The sequence below is a fragment of the Prionailurus bengalensis genome, chromosome E4, assembly GCF_016509475.1.
Source record: "Prionailurus bengalensis isolate Pbe53 chromosome E4, Fcat_Pben_1.1_paternal_pri, whole genome shotgun sequence".
NCBI lineage: Eukaryota > Metazoa > Chordata > Mammalia > Carnivora > Felidae > Prionailurus > Prionailurus bengalensis.
The window spans coordinates 20,738,167-20,751,545 of record NC_057360.1 but is presented as its reverse complement, the minus strand read 5'-3'; the positions used below and the strand labels follow the sequence as shown (position 1 = coordinate 20,751,545).

Genomic DNA, 13,379 nt, shown 5'->3' with positions numbered 1-13,379 from the left:
AAAAGAACTGACTAGTTGGTAATTCAAGGAGCTAGATTACTGAACATTCCCTGAGAGGGCAATATAACAGGCACCTATCTGCATTTTATAACCGACGAAATCCTAAGAACAATAAACTGATTTTCCCAAGGTTCATCAAAGGAGACTAGAGACTGACTCATCTACGCATTTAGGCAAAATGAGAAAGGGAAATATCAGAAGGCTACAGTCACACAGCCAAAAGATTTGACCAGAAGGTCAAGGGAAGGAAAGTAGAATGGACAGTTGTAATAGAGGCTGTTAGGTGTCAACCTACTTTTCTTCCTAACTCGATCCTGCTCCGTGAAACTTAGATGAAACGGCTCGAATCACTTGGACAACAAAAAAGAGGATCACAGCCTACAATGGTACAGCACAGAGGTAGAAGGGACCAGGGTCCTGGAGGGCCACAGAGTCACCATAACCGTCCTAGACTTCCCACCTCTACATCATTTACATGAGAGGGCAATACACATCTATCTTGTTTAAGCCACAATTATTTGTGTTTCTCTTGTGTTTATCTTGTGTGAGCACAACCTAACCTCAAAGTATACAATAATCAAAGAATTTCTAGGCCGAAAAGACTCAGACTTACTTATGTCTCCAGCAGTCTTGCCAATATATCAAATGGACTGGCACTCTCCAAAAACTTTTTTGGAAGAGGTTCCTTGGATGAGCAATAAACCATGAAAGGAAGTCCTCATTTGCAGACATGCCATCCCAGCCTTACTCATGACAGTTTGCTCATTTATAATAGTTAGGCAATAGCATAAGGTATTGATGTGTAAAATAGTATTGGAAATGCTACAACAGAAGGAAATGAAATATGTTGCAATATGTGTTTTTAAGAAATAGAAACAGGAAGTAATTTTTCATCCCCTCACATGAGACCTAGCATTCCCTCTACAACGCTGTCTACATTAATAAAAGCTCCACGATAATCAGCGGCATCAAGGCACTCCCTTTTTAACTCTTCTCATCCTCTTTTCTCTGGAAACTGTCCTCAAGGGTAAAGACAGAAACTGAGTGTCTAGGCCAGGGCTGTACCATACGGCCCTGCCCTTCTGGCCAAAATCCCAATTCTCCCTCTCGAAGATCTACAACTCTGAGCTTAAAAAGAGGGACAAGGTTATTAACTGAAAAATTAACTGAATAATAAGGTTATTAACTGAAAAATTCAGAAATATCTGAACTCTTGCTACTAAAGCCCTTTTCCATTTTCAAAAGCTAAAGTGTTCAACTTCTAGGATTCCCAGAGATACATTAATATCTTTCAAATGTATTTTCTTTTCCTTAAATAAGCCAAAGTAGGTTTCTTTTACTTGCAACCAAAGAAATAATTTGATAGTTTCACTAACACAATGTTAAAACGAAGCTAATTTATTAACATAAGTTGGTTGGGACTTCATCACTTGAGTTTCTCTTGGACTAGTCCAAGCGCTTTTAAGTCTGATTACAACACAATTCTGAGCATTTCAAAAGGTCACGACTTGGGGTTACACAATGTTGTATGATCCCACCAGCACCGGATTTTTTTTTTTTTTTTTTTGTAATTAAGTACTTAAAAATTTCTGATGACAGCACTTGGACCTAGATGTGACCTTAAGAGATTCAATCAGTTCAACCACTAGTTTCATCATCTCTTATTCCTCTTCCCTTCAGACTGAAGAGCTTGCTCAGTACTTGACAACCCTTTGCACACCTTTCTTTAACATGAGCTCTTCCATCTTTCAGAGAGCTCTTTGTCGGTCATATTTAGCAAATGAGCATACAGTACACCCAGTTAAATGTGAACCTGACACAAAGGGCTTTTTTGGCCTAATTATGTCTCAAATATTGCATGATGACTAAAAAATTATTTGTTGTTTATCTGGAATAAACAAACAACAAATAAATGTAAGCCTACTGTACTTTATCTGACAACTCCAGTTCTGTGGAGCTGAAAAGAGTCGCCCCATAAAATCTACAGACTACCCATTCCCTTCACACCACAAAAACAGTGAATTAGGAACAAAAGTTTAAGTGAGCGACACAATGACACAGACTATTGGAGCTGAAGGGGGCCCTGGAGGTAGCTAGCCCCATGTCCTCACCTTAAAGATTAGGGGAAGATGGTCCAATGTAGTTGAGTGACCAAATGGGTTAGAGCAGGACTCCAAATTACAAATAACTACAAAGATTCTTGATTTTCGTTTGTTTTAAAAATTATTTCTAAAAACCCAAAAGAGAAAAGAAGTCCATTTTATGGCTCCAAACAATATTCACATACCTGTCACCTCAATGGTCATCTCACATTAGTAAATATGAAGTCACAAAACAAAACAACAAAATATAAGCAGTTAAGAAATCGCTCTTGTATAAAAAAAAAAAAAAAGAAAAGAAATCGCTCTTGTAAGTGGGATAATTTAATGAAATTATGTACGTAAAACGTAAAACACCTAGTACAAGTTGTGGCCCATAACAAGACATCTAAATGTAGTTCCCTTCTCCTCCCTGCCTGTTTACTCAGTAATACTAAAGTATCACAATAGCTTCCTATCTTTTGTCTCCAAACTCTATACATCATCTTCAACTTCAGATCAGCACTGCATTCCTAATACATCTCCCTCAAAAGCATTCCAATTAATAAACAATGTCTATCTCTTTAGATATCAAATTGCCAATAAAAACATTCCTAAGTCAAATCACCAAAAGTTCACCAAAAGAATTTTAGTGATTTCATTTAGAAAGCACTGTGTAATAAAGGCAGAGTACAGACTCAGGGTACACACTAGGTGTAAAGTATAAAGTATAAAGGAGGGAGGACATCGGTTCAAGCTGGTACTTAGAAAACTGTGGAAGCGGGAACAGGAACTACAACTTCAAGGACAGACAGTATTCTGACTGGTGAAACAGGAAGTTAAAGAAAGTTTCAAGTGGAAGGAGCTTTCCGAACAGGGCATGAAGGCAGAGAAGCAAATGCTTTACAATCTAGCTTTACAATTTTGCAACTGTATTTTTCTTTCTATCGTGCCCCAACAGGGGCGCAGATGCTGATCAAGTGTCATTTCTGATAGACGGCGTGAGCCTCTTACCTCCACGCTTGTGCTCGAGCTACGTCCTCCCCAACAACAGGGAGCGAATCTTGCTCCACTATGTCACCAGCACTGGTACAACACAGAGTAATAAATACTAGATTAACCAATATCCACCTTCCCTTTCCCCTCAGTTTCTTTTCCATTCTTTCACTCATTTCTTTCTCTCCTTCAGATCCTCCTAACTGACCAAACTAAAAACGTAATACTTTTATTCACTGATTAATATGTAAAGCGGATAAGTAGGATATTCTCTTCATAACAAAACTTGCAACTTAAATCCTTGAAACCTCCCCCCTCTGCCCACCATGTGGCTTTCCCCTGACCTCTGCTTCCCACTCCATACTCCCTCCCTTTACTCTTTGGATTTGAGATTCTGCATTCAAAAAGAATTCCTCTCCCACTTCAGATTTTTTTTTTAAATAAACAGTAAGACAGCCGGTTCACTTATTTGAAAATTTCCCTCACAAACAGAACAGATAAGGGCTTTGTGTTCTTGCTGGGCGGTGGAGAAGGAACAAGAGGAACAGAAGGGGAATTAGAAAAGTAACAGAACATAAACCCAGGTGTGTCCAGCCAGTCTAGAGGAATAAGGGTCAGAAATACTCTAGTCTGCCACAAAAACAAAATTTCTTTTATCACTATATTTGCAAGAATAAGCCCTTAAAAACAGCACATGCGCCCTTAAAGATTTTTCTTTTGCTAGCCAAAATTATAAGTTATCCCTTAGATAAGTGAAGGTTACCTAATAATCAACTCTTTAAACAGTCACTCACAACGGAACAAATTATTAAATGGAAAAGACATGCACCAGAAATGATCTTGATCACTGCAGTCATGAAGGCTTATACAGGTAACCCAATAAAATCAGAAAAAAATAAATAAAAACTTAACACACTGTTAGCTCGAAGTCTAGACTCACGGTTTCAAGCATAGTAAATACACCACTGAATACTACTTTATAAAAAATACAATGAGTCAGGGCCGCCTGGGTGGCTTGAGTTAGTTAAGTGCCCGACTTAGGCTCAGGTCATGATCTCACAGATCGTGAATTTGAGCCCTGTGTTGGGCTGTGCCAACAGCTGAGAGCCTAAACCCTGCTTTGGATTCTCCCTCTCTCTCTCTGCACCCCCACTCGCTCGCTCGCTCTCTCAAAAAATGAGTAAACAGGGGCGCCTGGGTGGCGCAGTCGGTTAAGCGTCTGACTTCAGCCAGGTCACGATCTCGCGGTCCGGGAGTTCGAGCCCCGCGTCAGGCTCTGGGCTGATGGCTCAGAGCCTGGAGCCTGTTTCCGATTCTGTGTCTCCCTCTCTCTCTGCCCCTCCCCCGTTCATGCTCTGTCTCTCTCTGTCCCAAAAATAAATAAACATTGAAAAAAAAAATTAAAAAAAATGAGTAAACAAACAAAAAATACAGTGAGTCATTACACTGTAGAAATCACAAACACACTGAACGGATGAGTGGGGGTAGAGAGAGGTCTGTTAATGTTAAGCAAATAGGTACTTGTACTAAAACTTCCAGTGCCAGCCAGCATCATCCCTGGACTGAAAAAATGCTGTACTTCCAAAAGATTAGACAAAAGGAAAAGCTTTCTGTCCCGGACTAGAGAACAACTGGAAAACGAGCACTTATAATTACAAGACACTAATACCAAAGCGGATGTAAACAATCTTGCACATAGTGTTTCATGAAATATGATTACAAAAATATCTAAATTTAAATTATCCTATATAAAGGCACATATGCACACTAAATTAATAAATAAAAACAGGCCTATTTCATCATTAATGGATGTGTACACACTCAAGGTGACCCAATAAGGTTTGTAAGTGATCTTCTCATTGGAAAAAAGACTGCCTTGGATTTGAAGTCACATTACATTTAGGCACATACAGTATTAGTTCAGAGTAAAAAAAAAAAAAAAAATCTTCTTTGTCTTCTAGCATTTCCTGAGGGCACCTCTGAATTCTGAACTGTAGAACAGTCTGCCTCACTTGAAATGGCTCCATGTTGTTTTTGACTTGGTATTTCTTCTTTATCCCTAACAAGGAATCTTACTGGAGACTTAATCCTTACTATGAACCACAATAGATCCTTTCATAAAATACCTCCACAGATATTCACACATTCAACTATATCGTGGTTCACAAAAATCAAGTTCTGCTGGCAAAAGCCCCGAAGTGAGAGTGATGGACAGGATGGAAGAGAAAAAAGCAATCTGGTTTTTAAATGTAGGATGCAAAGTGGCAGACCTTATCTTCCTGTTCCACAGCAGGATAGTGTCAACTGATAAGAAAGGTAAATTAATCCTTAAGCAAGTGAGCATTAAAAACTTTAGGAAACAGAGCTCCCTACCCTAACTCTACATGGTTTCTAAACCATGGAGCTACTTACCTCTGCCTCTGCTGTCAACCGTAGCTTCTTTGCCATCAACTGTTTTATGTCAATCCTACCTAAAGAAAGAAAAAAAGGTAACTTTTAAGTTGATGGATACAGCTAACCAGCACAATTTCTTTTCTTTTTTTTAAAGTTTATTTATTCATTTTGGGGAGGGGAGGTAGGGAGAGGGAGAACCCCAAGCAGACTCCATACTGTCAGTGCAGAGCCCAACACAGGGCTCAAACTCTCGAACCATGAAATCATGATCTGGGCCAAAGTGAGACTCTTAACTGACTGAGCCTCCCAGGTGCCCCTAACCAGCACTATTTAAATCATGAAGTTGAAAATCAAGCAGAAGAGGATGACTATGTAAATTACGGTAAAACCACAAAACATGACACCTCTTAAAAAATGAAGCATGGGGGCGCCTGGGTGGCACAGTCGGTTAAGCGTCCGACTTCAGCCGGGTCACGATCTCTCGGTCCGTGAGTTCGAGCCCCGCGTCGGGCTCTGGGCTGATGGCTCAGAGCCTGGAGCCTGTTTCCGATTCTGTGTCTCCCTCTCTCTCTGCCCCTCCCCCGTTCATGCTCTGTCTCTCTCTGTCTCAAAAATTAAAAAAAAAAAAAAAAAGTTAAAAAAAAAAATGAAGCATGGGCACTATCAGCAGAAGGAAATTTATACATAATTTATACAGAAGAAGACAGGTGCCTGAGTGGCTTAGTCAGTTGAGCATCCAACTCTTGATTTCAGCTCAGGTCATGATCCCAGGGTCATGGGATCGAGCCCTGCATCAGGATCTGCGCTGACAGCGGAGCCTGCTTAAGAGTCTCCCTCTCTCCCTCTCCCTCTCTGGACCTGGGTGACTTAGTCAGTTAAGTGTCCGACTTCAGCTGAGGTCATGATCTTTCAGTTTGAGTTCTAGCCCCGCATCAGGCTGTGTGCTGACAGCTCAGAGCCTGGAGCCTGCTTCGGATTCTGTGTCTCCCTCTCTCTCTCTGCCCCTCCCCCACTCATGCTCTGTCTCTTTCTTTCTCTCTCTCTCTCTCTCTCTCTCTCTCTCTCAAAAATAAACATTAAGGGGCACCTGGGTGGCTCAGTCGGTTAAGCGTCCGACTTCGACTCAGGTCACGATCTCGCGGTCCGTGAGTTCGAGCCCCGCATCGGGCTCTGGGCTGACGGCTCAGAGCCTGGAGCCTGCTTCCGATTCTGTGTCTCCCTCTCTCTCTGCCCCTCCCCCGTTCATGCTCTGTCTCTCTCTGTCTCAAAAATAAATAAACGTTAAAAAAAATTTTTTTAAGTAAAAAAAAATAAACATTAAAAAAATTTTTTTTAAAGGTTCTCTCTCTCCCTCTGCCCCTCCCTCGTGTTTCTCAAAAAAAAAAAAAAAAGGTTAAAGGAAAAAAAACAACTACTGTATGTACATACAACGTTCACAACATTAATCATATGATGCTATAAGAGCCAATACTGACAGTATGAGAAATTAGACTCTGTGAATGGATCTTGCAACTGTAACTACTAAAATGCACATGCAACCATAGAAAAATTAGATACATTGGACTTCATCAAAAATTTTTAAAATTTTTTTTGCTGCAAAGGACAACATGAGAAAAGCAGAAAGACAACACACAAAATAAGACAAAAAAAATCTGCCAATCTGATCAGGAACTCGTATGTATAGAGCACTCTAAAGTATATATATTGGAGCACCTGGCTGGCTCATTCGGTTAAGTGCCGACTCGTTATTTCAGCTTAGGCCATGATCTCATGGGTTCGTGAGACTGAGCCCCACGTCAGACTGTGCTGACAGTGCAAAGCCTGCTTCAGATTCTCTCTCGCCCTCTCTCTCTGCCCTCTCCTACTTGCTCGCTCTCTCTCAAAAATAAACATTTAAAAAAATAAAATATATAAAGAACTCTTACAACTCAATAATAAAAAGACAAGTGATCCAATTTAAACATGGGCAAAGTATCTGAACAAACATTGCTCCCTGAAAGATACACAAATAGCCAACATCACATGAAAAGATGCTCCACATCACTGGCCACCAAGGAAATGCAAATCAAAACATGAAGAAATACCACTTCATACCCACCAGGGGGCTATAATCAAAAATAGCAAGTGCTGGCCATTGTATACCATAAGCTTACACAATGTTAATGCGTCAGTTTTATCTCAATAATGCTGGTGGGGAGAAAAGAGCTGTACATGTAGGAAATTCTGAGAACAGTATTACTTAAGGACTGGATGTGACAGCTCTTCTAGGATACAATTAGAGAAGTGTCTACAAACACCTGTAACAGGGCGCCTGGGTGGCTCGGTAGGTTAAACGTCCAAACTCTTGGTCTCAGCTCAGGTCACAATCTGATGCCCAGCCAAAAACTGGTATATGAATGTTTACAGAAGCATTATTTATATTAACAGAAAGTGAAACAACTCAAATATCCATTAACTGATTAACAGAATGTGGTCGAGCCACAGAATGGGATATCACCCAGCAATAACAGGAGAAACACTCATACACACTTCAATATGGATGAAACTTGAAAACATGCTGAATGAAAGTCAGTCACAAAAGATTTACACGTTGTAGGACTCCATTAGATGAAATCCAACATAGACAATTCTACAGAGACAGAAGGTTTGTGGTTGTCCAGGGGTCAGGGGCAGGAGGGTGAGGAATAGGGAATGCCTGCATAACGCGCACACGGTTGTTTTGGGGTTTCTTTTTTGGGGGGGGGGCGGGGAGAAAATAATCTAAAATTCATTTCATTCTAATCTCCTTATTCTGAAAGATTCCTTTCTGTATATTAAGTCGCATTAATGTAGCTCCCTAATGTTTAATTTAACTGAGGTTATCAGTCTATTATTAATCTAACCTGAGCACCTTCTTCATGATTTTCAAGAAAAGTTGATTTTCAAGGTCTTAAAATATTTGTTTTTTATGAGAACCTGTTGTTCTTTATGACTCCCATACCCACCGTACATTGTGATTTATGACTGTCATGGACTCAAAGACAGTTCCTTAACTTCACAGTGAATCACAGTACTACTATAATTTAAGCAAGCAGGCGGACTGTCTGCTCTTTTATTCTTTCTATTTTATTTTAAAGTTCATTTATTTGAGAAAGAGACATTGTGAGCAGGGGAGGGGCAGAGAGAGAGGGAGAGAATGAGAATCCCAAGCAGGCTCTGTGCTACTAGCTACAGAGTCCAACGTGGGGCTCAAACTCACAACCTCATGAGATCGTGACCTGAGACGAAAACCAAGACTCACTCACTTAACCGCCTGAGCCACCCAGGCACCTGTCTGCCCTTTTAATAAAATAAGGGTAGAGTTCATTTTGAATGAAATTTGCCTCCATTCATGAGTCTGTCTTTACACACAGTATCTTGCATAATAGCTTAGCCAAGTTTTAGCTTTTGATATCTTTATTAAACATTTAAGTTTTCTTGGTAAAATTTCTAACTTGTATCCTTCCTATCTACAGAAAGAAAATAAAATTACTTAAATAAAAAAATTTTTTAAAGTTTTTCTTTGGCAAAAGATTCACAGCTTAAAGCAACACTTTTAACATAACTTGAAAAATTAAATGTCAATGCAGAAGCTAATGTCTACTCTACTGAACTTGGTGCCCATTAACAGTTGCATATACTGCTCATTTTGCTTACTAAAATAATGTTATTGGAACCTCTTGTTAACGTTAGATTTTCCTTTGAATGAGAGTTTTACTGAAATTCACTTAAGTTCAACATAGACTTAGTGATCTTGAAATGGTACCTTTTTCATTTTTGTATTTTTTTCAAAGCATACCTTCAGATATTATAGTATCTTCTTCCAGAAAAGGAATTTTGTAATCTGATACTAAATGCTATTTCATCTTTTTAAAAATTTTTTAATGTTTATTAATATTTTTTGAGAGAGACAGAAAGAGACAGAGCGAGACAGACCATGAGTGGGGAGACGCAGAGAAAGAAGAAGACACAGAATCCGAACCAGGCTCCAGGCTCCGAGCTATCAGCACAGAGCCTGATACGGGGCTCAAACTCACAAACCATGAGATCATGACCTGAGCCAAAGTCGGACACTCAACAGACAGAGCCACCCAGGCGCTCCTATTTTATCTTTTTAATTGAAATGTCAAGGTGTCTACTCTACCATAGGAACCAATAATATCAGACATCATCATGTGTAGAGAGATTTTCCACACAAATAAATGGATAGAACAGAACAGAATGTGAGCTGAAACATATGAAGACCACCACTTCTCTTTGCTGTCTTTGTAAAAACCTATAATGTAACTTTGTATCATTTTAGTAGTATCTTTTAATGAGAATTTACATTTTCTTATCTATTTTCCTTGGCAAAATTTACCTGAGTATTTTTGTTTCAGAATCAACAATTGCTACAGTATATTCTACTTAAAAGAAGGAGTGAAGGGCATTCTAAGTTATAAGTAATTTCCTAGAAATACTTTGCAGGTTAAAAAAGAAAACCACAGGCCAAAAATGGGAGTCACATATGCCAGGCCAAGTCATTAGGTTAGGAACCTAACCTAATTAAAGTTTCTACCACTTCCTGAAATGCAGTTTTACCCAATCAGGAATTCTCTGGTCAGTATCAGTGAGGTCATCAGTCACATGGGCTTCTACATCCCACCCCCTCCCAAAGGAAGAGAAGGTAATCCACCCAATAAGACTCCTGCCCTTTCTTTTACTAATCGTCCTGCCCAGTTTCTGCCTATAAAATCTTTCCAGTTTGTACAGCTCCTCTGAGCTCCCCCCTACTTGCCTGACGGGTTGATGTCCGATTCATGAATCAATTAATAAAGCCAATTAGATCCTCAAATTCACCCAGTTGAATTTTTGTTCTTTAACACCAGAATGAATGTTGGGGGCAAATTTGGGCTAATTTTTTTTTCTTTAATGTTTATTTTTGAGAGAGAGCGTGCATGGGGCTGAGAGAGAGAGGGAGACACAAAATCTGAAGCAGGCTCCAGACTCCGAGCTGTCAGCACAGAGCCCAAAACAGGGCTTGAACCCACGAACCATGAGAATGTGACCTGAGCCGATGCTTAACTGACTGAGCCACCCAGGCACCCCATATTTGGGCTAATTTAAATTTAATAGCTCTCTCTCCCTATTCTAAAAGTAATCTTCATTACAGGAAATTAAAATCCCAAATGCTCTCTCCCAAAAGAGCTCTAACAAAACTACCCTATGTCCTATAGTGTTCAAGTAACTAATATTAGGACTTTGGTAGATACCATTTGTCCTTCTACTTTGGCAAATATACATACTATAAAAGTGGAAGCATGCATAGTTTTAGAACTTGCTTTTTTCACTTAATATATTGTGAATATCTTTCCATGTCACTACATATGCCTCTGTATCATTTTTATTTGCCTATTATTCTGTTTTTATGGCTGAAACTTACTATATTTAATCCCCCATTGGAAATTTAGATTATTTATACCCTTTCACAATACTTCACTTGGAAAAAAGGCATGGAGAATGAGAAGGTCCAAAATGCACCCCATCAAAGGTCTATAATGGGAGACAAAAAAGTAATGGCTGAGAACTTTCCAGAATTGTGGAAGGAGACCAATCCTCAAATGAAATAAGGTCAAAGAATCCCAAGCAGGATAAATAAAAATCTACACTTACATAGAGACTCCAGAATTGGACCCACAAACGCATGGCCAACTAATCTTTGACAAAGCAGGAAAAGAATATCCAATGGAAAAAAGACAGTCTCTTTAGCAAATGGTGCTGGGAGAACTGGACAGCAACATGCAGAAGAATGAAACTAGACCACTTTCTTACACCATGCACAAAAATAAACTCAAAATGGATGAAAGACCTGAATGTGAGACAGGAAACCATCAAAACCCTAGAGGAGAAAGCAGGAAAAGACCTCTCTGACCTCAGCCGTAGCAATTTCTTACTTGACACATCCCCAAAGGCAAGGGAATTAAAAGCAAAAATGAGCTATTGGGATTTCATCAAGATAAAAAGCTTCTGCACTGCAAAGGAAATAATCAACAAAACTAAAAGGCAACCGATGGAATGGGAAAAGATATTTGCAAATGACATATCCGATAAAGTGCCAGTATCCAAAATCTATGAAGAGCTCACCAAACTCCACACCTGAAACACAAATAATCCAGGGAAGAAATGGGCAGAAGACATGAATAGACACTTCCCCAAAGAAGACATCCAGATGGCCAACAGGCACATGAAAAGATGCTCAACATCACTCCTCATCAGGGAAATACAAATCAAAACCACACTGAGATATCACCTCACGCCAGTCAGAGTGGCTAAAATGAACAAATCAGGAGATTACAGATGCTGGAGAGGATGTGGGGAAACGGGAACCCTCTTGCACTGTTGGTAGGAATGCAAACTGGTGCAGCCGCTGTGGAAAACAGTGTGGAGGTTCCTCAAAAAATTAAAAATAGATCTACCCTATGACCCAACAATAGCACTGCTAGGAATTTACCCAAGGGACACAGGAGTGCTGATGCATAGGGGCACTTGTACCCCAATGTTTATAGCAGCATTTTCAACAATAGCCAAATTATGGAAAGAGCCTAAATGTCCATCAACTGACGAATGGATAAAGAAATTATGGTTTATATATACAATGGAATACTACGTGGCAATGAGAAAGAATGAAATCTGGCCCTTTGTAGCAACGTGGATGGAACTGGAGAGTATTATGCTAAGTGAAATAAGTCAAGCAGAGAAAGATAGATACCATATGTTTTCACTCTTATGTGGATCCTGAGAAAGTTAACAAAAACCATGGGTGAGAGGAAGCGGAAAAAAAAAGTTAGAGAGGGAAGGAGGCAAACCATAAGAGACTCTTAAAAAATGAAAAAAAGGGGCGCCTGGGTGGCGCAGTCGGTTAAGCGTCCGACTTCAGCCAGGTCACGATCTCGCGGTCCATGAGTTCGAGCCCCGCGTCAGGCTCTGGGCTGATGGCTCGGAGCCTGGTGCCTGTTTCCGATTCTGTGTCTCCCTCTCTCTCTGCCCCTCCCCCGTTCATGCTCTGCCTCTCTCTGTCCCAAAAATAAATAAACGTTGAAAAAAAAAATGAAAAAAAAAAAATGAAAAAAAAAACGAGCATTGATGGGGGGTGGGAGGGAAGGGAAAGTGGGTGATGGGCACTGAGGAGGGCACCTGTTGGGATGAGCACTGGGTGTTGTACGGAAACCAACGTGACAACAAATTTCATATTAAAAAAATAATAAAATAAAATAAAATAAAATAAATTACATGCTCAAAAAAAAAAGATATATCCTAGTGAAACTGTAACACACAGGTTTATTTTAAAAAACACCTCTCGGGGCGCCTGGGTGGCGCAGTCGGTTAAGCGTCCGACTTCAGCCAGGTCACGATCTTGCGGTCCGGGAGTTCGAGCCCCGCGTCAGGCTCTGGGCTGATGGCTCAGAGCCTGGAGCCTGTTTCCGATTCTGTGTCTCCCTCTCTCTCTGCCCCTCGCCCGTTCGTGCTCTGTCTCTCTCTGTCCCAAAAATAAATATTGAAAAAAAAATTAAAAAAAAAAAAAAAAAACACCTCTCAAAAGCAGCCAGAAAGCAAGTACCACCTATGAAAGAATTGCAGTTATGCCTGACTTACCAATGCCAACAACAGAAGCCACCAGACAGTGGATCAGTATCTTCAACCTTTGACAGTGGTGGAGTTTGTAACTGGGAAGGAGGCTAGAGATCATGTCATGAAGAGCCTGGGTGTATTTTAACAAGGGCTATGAGGAAACTAAGAATTTTAAGCAGGAAAATAACTGATTTGATATGGGAAAGTCCACTCTGGCAGAATGAAAAGGACCACAGAAGAGAGAAATGCAATAAATTCAGACAAGAAATGAGGTCATAAACCAAA

General features: G+C 40.1%; 1 protein-coding gene across 2 annotated transcripts in view; it reads right to left on the bottom strand.

Annotated features, from left to right (window-relative positions):
- SOAT1 (sterol O-acyltransferase 1) overlaps positions 1-13,379 on the bottom strand; it is an 84,715-nt gene that overhangs the window by 34,895 nt on the left and 36,441 nt on the right. For both annotated transcript variants that reach the window (XM_043568907.1, XM_043568908.1), the window contains one exon: positions 5,487-5,545. In XM_043568907.1, coding sequence (XP_043424842.1) covers positions 5,487-5,545 — 59 coding nt within the window. The remainder of the gene's footprint in view (positions 1-5,486; positions 5,546-13,379) is intronic.